The sequence below is a fragment of the Athene noctua genome, chromosome 2 (assembly GCF_965140245.1).
Source record: "Athene noctua chromosome 2, bAthNoc1.hap1.1, whole genome shotgun sequence".
In the NCBI taxonomy this organism is placed as follows: Eukaryota; Metazoa; Chordata; class Aves; order Strigiformes; family Strigidae; genus Athene; species Athene noctua.
Window position 1 is genome coordinate 130,235,632 of NC_134038.1, and position 19,124 is coordinate 130,254,755.

Sequence of the window (19,124 nt, forward strand, 5' to 3'; positions counted from 1 at the left end):
TTTTTTTTTTCATTAAAAGGATTGAAAGTAAAATTTCAAAGCTGTTTCCTGATGTTTTCTAATATTCTTGTAGGGCTCCCTTGAGAAGGAGTTCAAACAAGGGCAAGAAGCGGAAAGAGAAAGAAGCTCTTAGGGTGACCTATGGCAGTAGGTATGGGTGAAAGATTGAGGATGTGCCAGAAATTATATGTCAGAAATACTGGAAAAACCTGATCATCCTAGCAGATGGGTACATTAACAGTCCCACTGTTATAAATGTTAAGCTTTGAGATAACCTTCTGAGCTTACAAACCTAGATTTCTTAACTAATGAAAGACTAACATCTGATCTAAAAATACATGGAGGCTTACAATGTCATGGCATCACTACTACTGTTGCATCCACTAATAGGATTTGAACAAACAGGTTATCAGATTTGGCCTACAAGATGCACACACAGTCAGTTAATAATACCCATGAACCAGAAATCTTGACACAATTCCACATATTCCACTTTAAAGGGGGCCTACAGAAAGATGGAGAGGGACTCTTTATCAGGGATTATAGTGATAGGATGAGGGGTAACAGTTTTGAACTGAAAGAGAGTAGATTTAGATTAGATATAAGGAAGAAATTCTTTCCTGTGAGGGTGTGAGACACTGGCACAGGTTGCCCAGAGAAGCTGTGGCTGCCCCTCTCTGGAAGGGTTCAAGGCCAGGTTGGACGGGGCTTTGAGCAACCTGGTCTAGTGGAAGGTGTCCCTGCCCATGGCAGAGGGGTTGGAACTAGATGGTCTTTAAGGTCCCTTCCAACCCAAACCATTCTATGATTCTGTGATATTTTTTTGAAAAAGTCCCCAAAGAGAGGATGGGCAGCAGTTGTTCACTGCAGCTTCATGTCATCCACATCAGGAATGCTTTCAGAAGGTTTTATTTCTGAAGATGAACATCATAAGTTGAAAATAGATAAGGAAAAATGCTGGCTGCATTTGTCACATCACCAGCTCTCAGGGCAGGAATTGTAAATTCCTTGTGAGATCTGTTGAGACCACATCACCAGCATCTGGGCTCTGAATAAATGAATGTTCAAAATGGCAGGAAGCAATCTTTCCTGCAAAAGTGTAGATTTTTACTGAAGGTCTCTCCTCACGTGTTGGACCTCACGTACTGAGTCCGACAAGATCACAGCTACAAGGGGTGATACCTGGTTCCAGGTATGAAAGGCAAGTTAATGTCAGGAATGCTAAGCAATCTTAATACGTTCAAAAGTCTAGAAAGGACATAGCAACTCAAAAACTCTCTGCATTTAAAACAATGCAAAAGAACACCTACATGTTAAAAGAGCTATCAGAAGAAAGCGAACTTTGAATGCTATTCAGAAAATCATTGTGGTAGAAAACCAGTATGTAGCCATTTGTGGAGTTTTGCTTACAGTCTATTATGGAGACCCAGTGACAAGTATATTGTGTAGCTCCATAAAATCAGAGAAGCAAAAGAAACCTCAGACTTCTGACTTACTCCCTCAGTCACACTGTACTGAAGTGCAGTGTTCTGTTTCAGCATCCATTTGTACATTTGTGTCCTGCAAGTATCTTCAGTGATCTTAAGGCAGCAGTCATCACCTCTGCACTGGTGTTAGAAAACCTTTTCCAGCCGGTTCCACTGACCTGTCTGCTTGCAGTGTGACCTGGAGTTAGTGATATTCACTGCTGTAAGGCAGCTTAAACATCACGTAGCATTTAAATACCAAGCCACAGGGTAGGGGAAATGAATGTATATTTGTTTGGAAGAACTTGTATACCAACATAGTATGTTACAGACATTTGTGAAATCCCATAGGTATCTTCCTTAGAGAAAGCAGATCTCAACGTAGAGATATCAGTTGCTTATTAGACTCTTTGATAAATCAGTTATTTGTATTATTGTTAATATTTCTGAGTTCAGATACTGTTACTAAAAGCAAAGTTTAATACTGCTTTCAAAGTCGTAATTCCTAAGCATTTGTATTTCTCACTGTGCTTCTGTTAACTGGAATATTATTTCATCATAACTTTTTAAACACCTGTTGTCACTTCCTTTGTTACTAACACCAAAGAATTTGCCTCAGAAGAAATGTTTTCTCTGTAGTCCAAAGCTGTATAAGCTCTTTGAAAGAAGGAAGATGGTGATCAAAAGATGACATCTTGTTATAATTATGTCCATTAGAGCAACTACTTGATGTAGAATTAATCACACTGTCACACGGATGTTGCATGCATTATTTTCATTGCCAAAAATTAGCACCCAGGATGTATAAATAAAATCCAGAATTATTTCCTAAGACTTCCACTAATGTTACATGTATAAAAGATTTCCCATTTAAGTAAGAAGCATATATTCCCCTGCCTGAAGCTGGGTGATTTGGGCAACATAATTTGTTTTTTCGTTCTGCTTTCAAGCATGATTAGAGGATGAGAGGAGTACAGGACTGAATCAAATACATCTACCTTTCTTTATCTAGCTAAAGGGAGAGAGGATTCTTCTTCTGCTTCCATGGGTGGGGGACCTTTGACAAACTCAGTTTCATCCATACAGAAAAGAGGCTTCACAATATACAAAGCTCTAGTCATTATGTTAATAATTTAGAAGCTATCCAGAAAGTAGATGTTGAGGTAAGGGAGATTTACATATGTACAATTTACTGGTGGCTTCTAAGAGCAGTAAGTTTAATGATCTGAAACAGTAACTTATACGTTGATATAAATAATACGAGAATATGACAGATGCATTAAGTTGAGGCAGACACTTTGCATAGTTATTTTTAATTTACATACTGTTCTGTTGACATGATATATTTAGTGAATAATTTAGGCATTTTATAACTGTTACCTTTGCCTTGATTGCAATCTTTGTTACTAGAAAGAGAGAAGCTGATAATATCACTTTGGTGTTTCTTTCCTTTTCCTATATTAATATTTTTAGTATTTAATAACTTTAAAATCAATATAATATTACTCTACCAGTATTTAGCTGTTGTAACAAAGGCATATCTCCATAGATGGATACAGAGACCTGATTCATTCTGCCGGTGCTCAAAATCCAAGCCAGACCTTCTCTGGGAACCAGAGCCCAGTTGGATCAGTGCTGAGTCTAATCTATTTAATCATGCTGAGATACCACTGGGGCTCAGAAATGCACCAACACATGTGGCTTCTTGACTGGAGCTGATTCACATCCAAACGGTGGGAGTACAGGCATTTTCAGCTGGCCACTGTCTCTGGGTCTGTGTTGTCTAAGAGAGCTTGAGTTAGAAAAAGAATCAAAAGAACCTACTTTTTTCTTATTTTGCTGAGGAAGATTTCAGGCATGTCCCTACCAGCTGTGTGCCACTCAGTTCTTTACACAGTTACAGGGAATGTCACTTTCAAAATTAACTGCCTCTGTAGCATTTTGTTTTCTCTCATTTTATAATCTAACACATATTCCTGCTCCTTTCTCTTAAACAGGACTACCAGAGAGCTTCTGCAGAAATCAGCAAACACTAAATCTTTAGCAGAGCGATCCTCCTCTCTCCCACATTGTGTACCATTCACATGGTATGGAGAGAGTGGCAAGGGATCCAATTCTTCTAGCAACCTGCCATCACCTACCAGCTCAACTGAACCTTCCTCTGAAAGTATAAGTCCAGCTAAAAAAGGGTCAAAGGTAGAAACTAAAAACTACCTTATTCCCACTGTGTTGAGTGGCATAATTGGCTTCATGTTTCTGGAAAAAGAACAGGCCAATATGTGACTACTACAATAAACAGTGCATGGTGTTCATTGTACGGTAAAAGTTCATCCAAACAGAACATGTCTGTCATTGTATCATTCCACATTCTACCTTTTTACTCTGTCTTAATGTACATTAATTCAGTAAACTAACTGTGGTGTGCTGTACCATAACAAAAGCAAGTGGTGCCAGTGGAAATTAGCATTTGGATCCACTGAACAAATGCTAGATTTGTGTATTCAACTGTAGATATTTTTTGCATTCTTCAGGACTGATTGTGGGAATACCTACCCATGTTCAAATGAGGTGTTTGCAAGTGAAGAAATGCTGTATGCCGTCAGTCATCTGCCTTTTTTCCCCCAATAATGAAATCTGTTTGTCATGCATGCTGGATGTTGAATTAATTCTCTATATGAAAATGCTTGAACTGTAAATATGAACTATTGTAATTTAATACATCTGTGTGATTCCTTTCTATGTGCATGAATGTTTCAGCATGATAACTCCTTAAATAACCCTTAGTTCTAGCAATATGCTTAGGTTATTCATGTTTATTTTCACTTCTGGAAAATATTTCTCTGCCTGTATCTTCTTATAACTTGTAGCAGTTGACTTTTTATATTGGTCTGGTAAAAAGAAACAGATATGGTTCTCAACTTTATGTACAGGAATATGAATCTAATTTCTCTGTCTTCTACAAACACATACATGTACATAATAGCAGTTTCCACAGGTATTTCTTACTCTTTTGGTATCAAAAGCTGGTGATACCTTACCTCTGCTGTGCACCAAGCTATGCAAGGTCATAGCTGTGCTTGTGTTACCTGGTAGGGAGAGCAGCACAAGGCTGACCAGTCCAAATCAGATTGATAGACAAGACCACAGATGGAATATCTAAAGGTTAAAGAGAAATCGATCAGTTGCCCAGTTTCTTTTGAAAAAGAAAGATGAGGATTAGACATGTAAATCCTATTTGTCCCTTTAAACAAGTATTGTATAAAAATATTTTTCAGATGGGTTAAAAAGCATCTCCTTTTACAGTTAGTATTAGGTGAGGTTTTGGGGGGTGTTTTTTCCTGCTAACATAATTATTAGCAGGCCTTGGCTACCTTATATTTTCCAATAGAAGATTAAATTGTAAAGACTTAAATTCATTGTAAGGCTGAAGTTTGCACAAAATAGAGCTGAAATTAAAATCAGAGTGCTTAAAAAAGAAAAAGATGTTCTTCACACAACAGGAGGTAGAGCTGTTGAACTCCTGGCCTGAGAATGTTGTGGGGGCTAAAAGTTTGTGTATTAAGGAAGCTGCTTGGATTTTCTTCTCTGTAAAGAGTTGAGAAAAGCAGAACAGGAATTCTAAACGTAGGTGTGAGAAAACTGATCACAAAAACATTTTGATATTTTCTGCAAAGTTTGCAGGCTCTTAAACTAACAGTTTCTACACTGCTATTGAGGCTTTTAAAGCAGAGCATGATACCAATATTTAGTTGGATTTCCAGCAAAACACTTGATATTTTTGGAATACTTTTTCTTTGCAGAAAAGATGGGTCAAATACCTTTCAGGGGGATAAAAGGATAACTTTTTTGGTGTTGTTTTTCATTTTGATGTTTGGATCCATTTTTTAAATTGAATATCAAAAGTGAATTGAATTTGATACTCATTGAGATGTTAGAGTAGAGATTAGAGGTCTTCATATCATCAACTGTATATTCAAGCTAAATGTAGTATCATGGTGTCCTTAATTTTTTATAGATTTTGGGTTTTTATGGTTCTCACTCTTAATGTGAAATTCTTGTTGATTTTTGTTTTCTGATGGTAATTTTGCTGTATTCCTGGGAAGTATGTGCACGCTTTTACTATTTTTTGCTGTAGGGTGTGATGTTTGTCATTGCATTGTTAAGAAAAAACAGTATTTGTTTTATGGTTATTAGTTCAGTAAATAACATTCAAAATCCAAAAATCTCTTTTACTTTCAGTTTTTTCTAAAGGTGTAGGCAAAAAGGGAGGATCCTTTCACTTTTCTAGGAGATTATTTGGGACTCAGAAATGGATTCACAGGATATTCTCCTTGCTCTTTCAATAGCAGTTTTCACTTCTCTCTGCTAATTAATCCTCTGTCCTATTCTTTGTGCTACTGCCTGTGCTTTGCTTGTCCTAAATATTTGGAGCACAGTAGAATGCTAGTGATTAACCCACAGAAGCAGTAATTTAGCTCCAGGATGAGAGACAGAATCTTAAGAGGGAGGCTGGAAGTTGCTTTCAGACCCCTTCTATTCATTGCGGAATTAAGCTGGCAAAGGTGTCTCTTGAAGTACACAGTGGTAAAAATCCTGTGTATTCTATAATTATTAACAATACTAAAAACTAGGCTTCCTCGTGTATTGTAACTGTTATGGTAAATGATTGAGATCATTCCTGAACTATGCCAACCTGGAAGACAGAAAGCAGGTTTCCCTTTTAGATGCATGTATAAATATAGTTTGTTCATTCTAACTCCCCTTTTTCTCCACAGAATTTCACATTCAACGATGATTTCAGTCCCAGCAGCACAAGTTCAGCTGATTTGAGTGGTTTGGGAGCAGAACCTAAAACGCCAGGTTTCTCACACTCCTTAGCACTGTCATCAGATGAGGTATGCTGATGAAATTGTTTAAGGTGGGAAATTGTTGTTTTCTTTCTCCCATGTTATTTTACTTGATAATTATTTCAATAATAAAGATAATTTTAGGCAGTAGAATGACAGAAGAAAATTAATCTTGATTTTGAGATTATTATTTTTCTTGTTCATATAGTAATGACTTGAAATAAAGGTCCTATGGTATTATCGTAGGAAAGTAGAATGCGGTTGGTTTTCTAAGAGATGCTATATCCTCACATATTTCAATACATTTTCCTACATTGTAAATATGTATATGTGGACCCATAGATACATATATATACACTAAACTAGACATAATTAAGACAATTTTGAGATAATAAACAGGCAACATGGTTTGGTAAATATAGTTGAGATATAAGGCACCTTCACCTAGACTGATTTTTACCCCAGTACATTAAAATAATAATGACCTGTACATGCAGTAGTTGTGTGTTACTGTACTTGAATGTATGTATATTGATTAGCACATATTTGTGTTAATCCAGTTTGCATTCTTTGTGCTTGCTTTGCACAGTGGATTTGAATTCAGTTACTTCAAACCAGAGTTTTTTCGAACAATGCTAATGTGAAAAAGCATTCCTAACTCTGTAAATTGGTGACATAATTGAGCAGAACATAAGATGCTGAAAATACTTAAGATACTAATTTTGTAATTCAGTTGTCAGTGAATTTGCACAATTTGGCAGTAACTGACAATGGGTCCTGTGGACTCAATAAACCTGTGCCTTTGTTTTTTTATACACACTCTGTAAGAACTTCACATTTTTCATGTGAGGTTTGAGGCAGGGGTTTTTTTTCTAGAAGAGGAGGAACTTGAAGTATCTATGTCTTATTTTTTTCATGATGGTTAGGTTTGTTCTATTACTGCCTGCATGCTTTGCATGGGTTTAAAGAATGAGAGCTGTTCCGTGCAACCGTGTTTGCCAAAATGCAAGTCTACAAACCCAACTGTTCTTTAGAGGTTACTTACTGCAGGCAATAAAGGGCAAAAAGTTGTGTCGTAGGGCTGTGCAGACAGGTCTGTATATCCTATGAATTACTGAAAACAACAAAGTGATCATTGACACTTTATTTAGTATTACTACTATCTTGATAATACATTCCATTCACTTACCATGTTTCACTCCCCTTATATTATGTATTTTATTGTGACAATGCCCTGTTCCCAGTGTTATTGAAGTGGAAGCTTGAAAATGCTTTCATTTTGCTTGTTCAGCTCTCTATCACTTCTAAAATACCAAGCCTGAACAGGTCTATAAAAATGAATGTGTTTCACCATCCTCTGCTGTGTGCCAAATTGCAGCCTCCAAATCAGGCAGTGTGTTCAGCAAAAGCTGCAGTGGAAACCTCCGCAACCACCCTGGCAGGGGATTAGGCCAGCACAGCTCTTCAGCCCTTCATAGCATATTGCTGCAAGAGCTCCTTTGCTCAGGCTTCATCTGGCAGATCTGACATGATTATTTGAAAGAGATGATAAAAATGAAAGGGTGGGGAGGTAACCCAGTTCTTGCAGGTTGTTCTCTAATTGAGGAGGTTTTGCTCTTAGCATTGGAGCCATCAGGAAGGTTCCCACTGGTTCTAGGGTGTCAAGACCAGGAACTCCAAGGGGGTTTCATTGACACAGTCTCAGGTTTAGCTGCCAAATCATGTGTGTGTTGAGCTTTCAACATAACCTCTCTGCTTCTGGAAATAATTTTTTTTAAAGAAATCTCTTTGGTTTTGAGTAGCCATATCTGTTTGCAAATCTTGGTGCTGCCCTTGCCTGAACTTTTACATGCTGTTACATGTTCTGTATTTTGTTTCTATAATGCTTTTCTTTCCCATTTCTTTGTTGCTCCCTCACTCAGAGCCTGGATATGATTGATGATGAGGTGAGATACTAGTGTGCTGTTGTGGTGAATTGTGTTACCATCGCGTGGCAATGTATCGTCTCATTTGCAGATTCACATTTCTTGTTTTATGGTGTTGTGTGGCAAACCCCCTTGTTCGAGCAGAACATGCAGATGTCACTGGCTCCTCTCTCCTTCTCTTGAGCTCCCCTCTTCTTTCTGCTAAGAGTTTTCAAGGCCATAGCAAATTGCAGTTTTTGCAGTATGCTGGAAGGAGGAGGAGGGTCAGTGTCAGAGCAAATCCACCAGGCCAAAGCATGAGCTGCCCTGAGCTTCTGCTGGTGATAGGAGAAGAAAAAAATAGTGCTTAAACCATCTTTTTCCCAGCCCTGAGAACTGGACAGCCGGAAGCTGAGGGAGCTCCCAGCATCATCTAACGCAGTGTAAAAGCTGCTGTAACAGCAGACAGCTGCTGCAGCCTGTAGCAGCTGCTTTGCTGACCACTGCTGGGGCAGAGTAGCTCTTGTTCCAGGCCCCAGTAGCATACCCCTGGCTGGAATAAGGTGGCAGATCAGGGACATGGGGCTGCTCCAGCAGCTGATGCCCCACCTGCCCCTCCAGGTGCTGTGTTTGTGCTCTCCACAGCAGCAGCAGCAGCACAGCGTGAAGGATCAGGGCTGTGGGATAGCTGTGTGTTCCTTACCGCTCCTCTGTGTCATCTCATAGTCTTCCATAGATAGTATCCGTTTCACTGTTCACAGTTCACAGCTGTTTGATGTCATCACTTTGAACTTTAGAGTGGTTTTCTGAGGGGGTCTTCTTCCTCAAATTTCTTGTTTTATAGCTTAAACACATCATAAAGATCTGTGACTGAGCCCAGGAAGTGGAATGCAGAATTCATTGCATCCTTTACAAACATTCTAATTTGAAGGATAGAAATCTTGCAAGGGAGTGGGAGCATATCTGTTTTGAATTGTGCCACCTGGCCATTTCAGTTCCTGTTTGGGTTAGAAGGAATGCCAGTTCCTTTTTCTTCTTCTATTTATAGATACCAATTCTTAGATATCTGGTTAGATACAGATGTAATACAGCAGTGTGAAGTTGTTGTTATTGTAGTATAAAGATAATACAGATACTTCTGCTCTGATTCTGGTGGTTTGTACAGAAAAATGTTGTTATTCATCTGTGTTACCCTTTTAATAATAATGCAGCATGTTTTTGTCACAGATACTTGACGATGGACAGTCTCCTAAGCACATTCAGTGTCAGAGTCGTGCTGTTCAGGAGTGGAGCGTGCAGCAGGTTTCCCACTGGTTAATGAGCCTAAACCTTGAACAGTATGTTTCTGAATTCAGTGCCCAAAACATTAACGGGGAGCATCTCCTTCAGCTGGATGGGAGTAAGCTCAAGGTAATTAAATTCACTGACTGGACTTTGAGACCAACTGTAGTATTTGGTGTCACTTTAGGTGATCTTACAAGAAGTAAGAATTCAACCAGAAAACAGTGAACCCCTGTGTGTGTAGTGGTGATAGACTAGGATAATAAACACAGAGTATAAAGCCACAGCAACACTTTATAAGAAATTCCCATATGCACTTGGATTGAGAAGCTTCATAAATAGAGGTAATTTGCTTTGTGCAAACTCTGAGTATATATAATGTACCCGTATTTGCTTGCTTAAATCATATAGCAGCATGGTGTTTGCATGCACGTGTTTCTCATCCAGCTCTGTTTTGTGAAAGGATGATTCAGAGAAGATAGTAAATAGACATACATCAGAAGTAGCAAGTGAAAAATAGATTAGTGGGATACTGGAGGCATAAGCTGATACCAATTGTACAATGTTAGAACTAAATATAGTTTTGATGTATAAAGTATACATTTTTCTTGTAGTGAAGGTACGAGCCTACTTTTGTTAATAATAATTACAGGAAGGAGTTGTGGGGATCTCAGCAGATCTGAAAGTCCAAGTTTGATGTTTCCTCTCTGATTTTTTTTGCTGGTGCTTAAGTAACTGTAGGGGTTTTAGAAGAGAGCAAATGAACTTTTGACTAAGGCATAGCAGTGACAATTGGGAAGTCTTGTTATATGTAGACTTAGATGACTTCGGGCAAATAGTTTAATCTTTATTTGCCGCATTTGATCAATGAAATCAACATTGGTGGTGTCAATGAGACTTAGTTCTTTAATATTCTAGAAGCGGAAGGCATGGAAAGTAGTACAGAAGTGTATTACTTACACATCAGTAATGTATCTGAGTCTGTCTCAAATTTGCTTAGGTGTTATAGTCTTCTACCTAAGAAGAATTACTATTAGAATATGAAAAAAATTGTGATAGATTAAACCATATGAAATGCTTTTTCTTCTTGAATTTTGTTTTCCCCACCTCAGGCTCTTGGTATGACATCTTCCCAGGACAGAGCAATCATTAAAAAAAAGCTAAAGGAAATGAAAGCATCCTTGGAGAAAGCTCGCAAAGCTCAAGAGAAAATGGAAAAGCAAAGGGAAAAGCTTCGGAAGAAGGAACAAGAGCAACTGCAGAGGAAATCGAAGAAAACAGACAAGTCTTCACCAGATGCAACAGAGGGCACTAATGAGCAGTGATCAGCAGAAGTGCTGCTGTGTTAGAAAAGTGGAGGCACTTCAAGGGAAGAGAAACTCATATCCACTCTGGTGCCCCTTCAGCTTTCTTGTATTCATTACACAAGAGTGTGTACAGAGAAATGGGGCTATACATAGAATGACTAGGGAAATTTATATTGTGTAGTTTTATTTTCCCGCATATCCAGTTCACGCTCGTTGCTGTTGCCATGTGAAACAACCCCAGCCCCTCGGTTTGTTTTGTTGTTGTTGACAGCTAACAGATTTCATATTTTTGTGGCAGTGTTTCCTTCCAAACTACTCTTCTCTATTGAGCTCTATGTGTTTGGTCACTTCAGTAACCAGCATGATGCTGAGGAGCATGGTCTACTGCTTCACCTCTTCTGAATAGGATGGCCAGTCAGAATGATTGGTGAACGTTTCTTCAGCTGGGTAAAAGGAGTTGTGCTCTGTCTGATAAGAGTTGACTTAATTTTCTAACTGGAAGTTCAGCTTCTTTACAGTGTTTGGGTACTCAGTTCCGTCTGCTGGAGTAAATTTCATCTTGCATCAGTACCTTGAGGCGACACTGCTCTGGAAACACAACTGTTCAGTGACTTCTTATTATACACTGGAAATAAAGACAGGAGAATTGATATTCCCCCTGGGCAAAAGACAGGAGGTGAAACTCTTTCTATTAACTGTACAGTAGTTAATCCAGGAAGGAGGCAAAGCCTTAAATGATTATGTGGGTTTACACAGAAATCTGAGGATAACATTTATCCTTTAGATATCTGAGCAAGGATGAATTTCTAACTAGAGCACAGCGTATAGATCTGTATAAATTTCATTGTGCTCCCAGTGTGTAGGCAACTTTCTTATAGCACACTCCACTTTCTTTTTCATGTGTTTTGAACAGGAAACTGGGCTTATTTTGTTTTGGGTTTGTTTCTTCCAAGAAAAACACCACATCTTCAGATTCATTCTCCAGTAAGCTTTGTGCTGTGCTGTTATGAAGCTGTTGTTGGAAACGATTATCAAACTTGAGTCTGCTAAAGATTTTCAGTTTTTACAGAAGTGCACTTTAAGAAGAGGAAGACGAGGGATTCTGGTTAGAATTAGATTCAGTACATTGCTGTTAAGATCAGTGCTGCCATGGAGATTACTAAATCCAAAGCTGCCATATATTGTTTTGATTGATGTGTTTAAAGAATATCCCCACCAAAACTCGAAATTTTGGGCATAGGCTGTAGAATCTATTGATGGCTTAAAGTGGTCATATTACATCCTTCAGAGATTTCTGCTTTCCTGGTGTATGAGGCCATCAGCAAAGCCTGCTGTGTTTTGACTATGACGGAAGCACTGCATAGCTCGCGCTGCATGGTGTTACTGCCTCTTAAAAGTGGTATTGAAATATTTAGTATTTCTTCAAAAGAACAGACAGACAACAGGCAAATATCCACAATTAGAAGCTAGAGGTATTAGCTTACTGTAGTCAAAGCTAACTACATAGCAGCGTTTATAATTGAGAAACATCACTTCCCTTTCCTGCATCATGGTAGTTGCAGCCTTCATCTAGTCATGCCAACCCATTAAGTTGTTTAAGATGTCGATGCAAAGTTAGAACCTTGAACTTAAAAATTTGCCAGCCTAAATGCAAATAATTGAATTCTTTTGAAGAAAATGTTTGTTTTGCTTTGGCTTGGCTTCTCTTCTGCTCTGTACTTTATGTCATTCAGATTTGTGTCTGTAAAGTTCTCTGAAGCTCAGATTTGAAAACAGTTGGGGTGCAATATTTATAGTTGAATTTCTTTTGATTCTAATAATTTCTTTGACATGTAAAATGATCCATAAACTGAGTTCATTTAAAATTAATACACAACAGATCTACTTAGCATTAGCTGTATTCTTCCTTCCAAATCCAATTTCTACAAGTTTCTGATGTATATTTTATCAGATCTAAAAATGAAATTGGGGTAAAAGATACTTCCTGGTATTTCTAAAGGCTTGTGATACTTTTCTTGAGATAGATAGACCACCGGCAAAAAAAATACACCTGCTAACAAGAATTCCACATTGCAGTGAATCTTTCTGTGCTCTTTGTAGGAGAAAAATTATGCAAATGTTTAACGCGTCGTAAAACTAGCAATTTATATTTGAGTCAGAAAAGTTACCTAGAAGAAACTGGAAATTTAATACTTTAAATACAATGATGATAAATGCATTCCATTATGATTTTCTTTTAAAATTATGTTTACACTGTAGTAATGTTTAAGTGGTTGTATATAATAATCTCCAGTGGTGTCCCTGTTTTATGTTCTTTGTTTTCTTAGAAACCTGAGCAGACTGCTTGGCTTTCTACATTGAGTTTTCATGCTTTCTGCTTGGAACAGTGCCTAGTTAATCTCTTCGTAAATCAGATTCTTATTCTGCAGAGTAACTAATTTGACCTAAGTCCTTTAAGCATTCAGGGGGGTTGTATTGCTTTGTGATAGTGTTATTATGTTATTCTCTGACTAAAAAAATGCAACAAAGTCCTAACTTTAAAAAAAGTTGTAGTTTGAGTTTAAAATAAAACCATAAAATACATTTTAATCAACACACGAAAACTAAGCAAACCAAGTAATGTCAAGAGTTTTGCTGCTTTTTCTGTGATAAAAGAGATTTATGTTGTGACTTTTATGAAATATGGTAGCTCATTGTTGGGGCATGCGGAAGTGTCACTGGATAACAGATGAATGTAGCACGGTTTGAAACTTTTGTTACTTGTTCTATAGGACCTTTAAAGTTGTGTTTCATTTTTTCCCCTTGTATTGTGTAATGACATACATGAAACAAAGGATATGGATGTCTCATCATTCTTAACTTAAACTTCCTGTAAACCAATGCTAAGTCAGACTGACTAATGTGGGATTTTGATGTAAGAAGAAACAAATATTCCATGCTAAATGACTGGAAAGACTTTTCTCTTTTGGCTCACACGCAAATGTAACTGCCGCCTACTTTTGCATATTTATTTGTGGAGCTAAAACAATTTTGAGTATGCTGATTTGCCTGGCCCCTTTGAACTGTTGTGCAGGTGGTGTGGTGGTTCCACACCTCTGGCCATGCCTCTGTGTCACCTTAACACCTAGGTGTCCACAGGGGGCTGATGAAGTTGACGTCTCCCTGGTTACAAGGGTAGGCCAGTGCGGTGAAGTCTGGTTCTGCTCATTGCTGCAGTGTTGCCAGGTTGTGTATATATTGAGCCTCTGAAAGGGTGAAGAAAGGGGAGTTAGCAAAAAATGGAACTCTGAAAAACAGAAAATAAAAGATACAACACTGCAGGTTACTTTTGTCCTAAAAAAAATAGTGTTTATATTGAGATCGTGGAGAGAGCGATGGCTCCTTGCCCTGTCCAAATCAGCCAAACACACAGACATCACCCGAGCTTCCAGCTCCTATTTTCCCATGTGGTGGGGTGCTGCATCCATGCAACTTCCGTGTTAATTCAGTGTGAATCCGCCCAGGCAGATCAGGACCACGGTGTGAGGAAGGAGCCAAACCTGTTCATTGCGATGCGCAGAGTACTGCCCACTGGTGTATGCATTTCACCCACCTCTGAGCAGGTCTGGTGGGGGTCACTGTAAGTAGAGACTGTTATAGGTTAGAATTGCACAGTGGAACAGAAGCCAGAAATAAAAAGCTGAACAGTTAGGTGGTGTTTGTATCTCAGTGTATACGAATACTTTTGCATTTTTTAAACTTTACTTTTTTTTTGCAAAGGCATCTGTTATGCCAGTCTGCTGCAGGGATACCACAATAATCAAGCTTTTACTAGAATTACTGAGCAGCTTTCCTCTGAAGCCTGCCAGTCCTCAGCTCTCATTGACATTCAGAGGTGCTTGACACTGAGCATTGGGGGTCCTCATACTTCATTGCTTCCATTGAAGCTTCCTGTCCTCCTGAGCTGCTCCACCTTCACCTCCTGGCTCACACACTGGTGTGATTTTTGAGAATTAATCGTGTTACACTTTTAAGTCAGAAAAAGAAATGCTACTCTTGTTAATAGTGCAGAATCCAGTTCTATAGTAGGAAGGAAGAGGATCATCATTTAGCTGGGTATAGCCAGGTACCAACACAGCACTGAAAATCAAAAGGAAAGGTTTGCACAGATTCAGCTGTAGCTCTTTACAGCATCTGCACTGCAGTCTGTACTGTTTCTTGGTGCTGAAATTTAGGGGAAGTTTGCAATAATTAAGTCTTGTGTTGATTTCTTAGCTGTGTGTTTACAGAGAGAAAATATTGTCAAGGCAAAAGGCAAACCTGGTCTTTCTCTTTTTATGTGTGGCCTCATCCCCTGCACTGTCATCAAACTAAGTGATAAAGGGACTGGACCCTTTTAATAGCACTTCCCTCTTTCTGTGCTTTCCCTCATTGAAAACCTCAGGAAATCTATGGGCCAAACTACTGAAAAAACAGGTGTTTGAAAAAAGCAGCACATATTTAAGTTGTACGTCTTTAACAGAGAGTTGCAGGCTCTGTGTATGGGCAGAGTGCACAGAGCAGTTAGATTGTTTTGGTTTAATTTTGTTAATTAGTGTTTGAAAATAATGAAATCAGTCTTTCTAGAAATGTTGAAGTGATTTGTGGCTTGATTCCCTCTTTAAATAAATATGTATGGGTTTGTGTGTGTACATACATAATGTACATGCCTATTCATACAGGTGTACACTGCACTAGCAGCAGTTAGCACATCGGTCTCTCTGTGTTGTAGGGCTCCAAACACACAGTCTGCACATAGGCAGAGGGTCCCAGCACTGTCTGCAACCTCGGACAAGCAAAGCACTGCCCCTTGGTCTCACCAGCATGCTCACCCCTGTCTGCACTGGTGGATTTGCTCACTTTTCTTGTGGGCTTTTATGTATTTTGCAAATCAGAAGCTTTTAAAGCTTTGTTAGAACTGTATGCAGAATGATCTTCTGCAGGTCCTTCTGCATGTTGTCTTCTGGTTGTTTTTTGGGCGTGGGAGGTTGGCAGGATTGATTTATTGGAGTGTCGGTAATCTAGGAAGGAAACCCTTCTATATATTTTTAACCCTAACTTTGATTTTTATTTGAGTGCTTTCAGCAGCTTGCTTTTGAGCAGGATTATGAGTGACATCTAAGTTTACCTACTTACCGTAGTGGCATGTGGGTCATCTGCAGATTGCACAGTTCCCTTTTGTTAACCTCCCATATGGATTTTACTCTACGTTTTCCACCAGTAAAACTGATTTTTCAAGGCTGTGACACCTTAGTCATGACATTGAGCCCTCCAATCCCTCATTATAAAATGAGCCTTCTGTTACTAATTGGCAGTACTAAATGGTACTTTTTCTGTTGGCATTAAGTGATGGTTTAAAAAACGTGCGTCTTGCTGGAAGGTTTGGCAGTAGTGCTTGGAGCTGCCTATTCCTTTGGGAAGTTTGGGCTATGTTAAGAACAAGCCGTAGGGTTTGTGAAACCTGCTCTGCTGAGTTAGGCAAGTTTCCTCTTCCAGAGCAAGAAGAGGTGAGGAGAGCTTGTGGCTCATGAGATCGGGTCCAGCCTGCATAACCCAGGAGCCTGAGCTTCCTGCTGGGTTTTTGGTGGGAGCTTTGGCACTCACACCAGTGGAAATGGGTTCGGGCTCCGGTGCAGAAGCGTCTGAAGGAAAGGGGGATCCCGGGGCACCAGACGTAAAGCAGAACCAGCCCGTTTGGAAGTGGGGAGTGCACAGTGAACCTCTTCTGACTCTATACTTTCCCATACACATTTACTGTCTGAACAACTGCTTTCATATTTTCCAGTCACATTGCAATGGTAACTCACTGGTCACTGACAAGTGTTAGATATATTGCTAGACGACCAGGCAGCTAAAAGACTAAAATGCACTGTGCTCACTGTAAAAATCGGCTTCTTATATTGTTTCTTTTTATATGGTTGAAGAGGTGGTTGCGCTTCAGATTTTTTCTTTTTCTTTTTTTAAAGAGGTCAAATGTATATGAAGTGCATGTTACCCTGAACTTTTTGTTTGTACATCTTGGTGTCTGATCATCTGCATGAAAGACACAGTGGTGCCATGTCTGAGCTTGTTCTCTTGTGCTTGGTTGATATAAACTTCTCTAGATTGCTGAGTTTTCCCCAAAATAACTTTGGTTAATATTTAGTTATTGGGAGACATCAAAACAAAATGTCATGGTGGACCTTTGATTTCTTACAGTTTAAATACAAACAACAAAGCCTTGTGGTTTCAAGTTAATTTGTTAGTGTAAATAAATTTCTTGCCAATGAGTATTATTGTTGTTAGACAACGAATGCAATAAAATGAGAAATCCTGAATCTTTATTAGAATTTGTATGGAGTCCTCACTTTCCTGCCCATTTGTTGGTCATGACGGGACAGCTGTTGCTCTGTGGGTCAGACTGGGGAGGTGGGACACGGGCTTTGCCCTGCTTGTTCTTTCCTTCCTTCTGCTCAGAGCTGAAGATTATTTTAACTCCAGCTCTTGGCCAAATTGGCATGAGTCACAGGCCTCTGATTGGATCTCGTTTACAATCTGTAATTATGTAAAAAGAAGTAAAAACCAAAATAGAGTAAGGAAAGAGAATGGCCTTTTTTCTTCATATGCAGATGAAATGTAGTGTGCAATCTTTTGCTGCAGGTTGATGTAAAAATAGGTTGCCTTCATGGTCAATGTTTTGATGTTTAAGACCTCGATTAGTTTGGGTATATAAAAACATTTTACCATTTTGCACTCAAGTGTAGGTTAGTTATAATGGACATTTTATATATTCAAAGTATAGCAGTTCTTCTGCCAAACGTTTCATATGTCTTTATTTGATTTTAGTAAAGCATTAAATTAGAGAAGGGCAAAGGGCACAGACCGTCCAATTTGTGTTGTCATTTCAGTGGATTTACATCTGGCAGTATGTAGGCCAAATACTCTGCACTTAATCTCTCTGACCCAGGCTGTGTTTCTTAGCAGCTGAATCATTTTATTTTCTGCTAATTTGGAGACCACCTGCAAGAAGATAAAAGAATCCTCAATCCATAAAACTATTATCTGAATTAAAATAGGTATATTAAGAGGCTGTAAGTCCACGACTGACATGTAAAATGTGTCTGCCTAGCAGCTTCCTCAGCCTGGAGCCTTCTATACATATGTGCTTGTTGTTTGTGTAAGTTGTCTCAGATATCTGCATTTTGGTTTCTGAATTGCCCAGAACTACTCCAGACTCTACAGCTTATAAAAGATGATGGGTTATGCCCTTCTCCAGATTGCAAGCCTGGATTTGTGCAGGTTGCTTTGAAATTGGGAGGCCAGGCTTGAGGTGCATCTTCCTCCACTGCTGTTTCTACACTGAGACTGCCAGAGAGTTCTGTCAAGGGGTGATTTCATGATGGGTAGAAACTGTACCCCAGCATTGCTTTTGCTGCAGAATGCATGCTTGCTGTCTCTGTCCTACCCAGCACCACTTGAATGCACAGTGGCCCAGCTTCAATTCCCACCTCGGCACTGCAAGGCTGGGACATCTTTAGGGGAGCTTGACAACAGGCTTCCTACCCTCCTTGCCTCACGTTAAAATTCAAAATTTTACTGTTAGTAATAGCAGGTATTAAGTCCTACCTACGATCTCTCTCAAACACTTCAGGAAAAGGTAAGGTCTATCATTTGCACATGCTTCTGTCTGCAGGCAGATCGCTGGGAAAACCTTCAGTACAGGGATAGTTTAAAAAAGAGAAAAAAAAAAAAAAGCCAGTGACAAGTGAACACATTCTCTATTTTCTGAAAACCAACAAAAACCTAAAAGTTTGACAAGATCCAACATGTAGATTTGCTCAGTTGAAGATGATCTAAGCTACTGGAAAACATGAAATTAATGTTTTGATGGCTTATTTCTATCACTGCTGAGGGAAATGCTGGCTGTTACACTTCTGCAACCACAGAGTAAATCCACGACCAGCAGAGTGACTGGTTGGGATTTTGGCTGTGTTACTGCCACTGCTGCAAAACATTAATTCTTTAGAAAATGCCAATTTACTTGAGAACAAATAGTGGCACAAGCCTAGAAGTTATTTTAAAATGCTAGTGCAGGACATTAATGGCTAATCACGAACAAGTTAATAGCCCAACATCTCCTATTGTGAGAACTTAGTTCAGAGCAGTTTTTTTCTGCTTGGGCTCTGGAAACGTCTGTTCCTGAAGGCTGAAAATTGGTTACAAGTTCCATTAGGAAAGCATGCCACTTCCCAGGGAAGCTGAAAATGTCCTGCAGGGAGAGAAGTTGCTAAGGAAGGAGTGGCAAAGCCAGAGTTACAGTAA

General features: G+C 39.1%; 1 protein-coding gene across 10 annotated transcripts in view; it reads left to right on the forward strand.

The window, feature by feature from the left end:
- Positions 1 to 17,146, forward strand: part of PPP1R9A (protein phosphatase 1 regulatory subunit 9A) — a 149,881-nt gene extending 132,735 nt beyond the window's left edge. For 3 of the 10 annotated variants that reach the window (XM_074900306.1, XM_074900305.1, XM_074900309.1), the window contains 6 exons: positions 74 to 151; positions 3,464 to 3,662; positions 6,242 to 6,361; positions 8,236 to 8,259; positions 9,445 to 9,627; positions 10,611 to 17,146. In XM_074900306.1, the coding sequence (XP_074756407.1) occupies positions 74 to 151; positions 3,464 to 3,662; positions 6,242 to 6,361; positions 8,236 to 8,259; positions 9,445 to 9,627; positions 10,611 to 10,823 (817 nt within the window). In that variant the 3' untranslated portion in view covers positions 10,824 to 17,146. Of the gene's footprint in view, positions 1 to 73; positions 152 to 3,463; positions 3,663 to 6,241; positions 6,362 to 8,235; positions 8,260 to 9,444; positions 9,628 to 10,610 lie in introns of those variants that run through there. The other 7 variants (XM_074900310.1, XM_074900312.1, XM_074900307.1 and 4 more) reach the window with 6 other exon arrangements.
- The last annotated feature ends 1,978 nt before the right edge of the window (positions 17,147 to 19,124 follow it).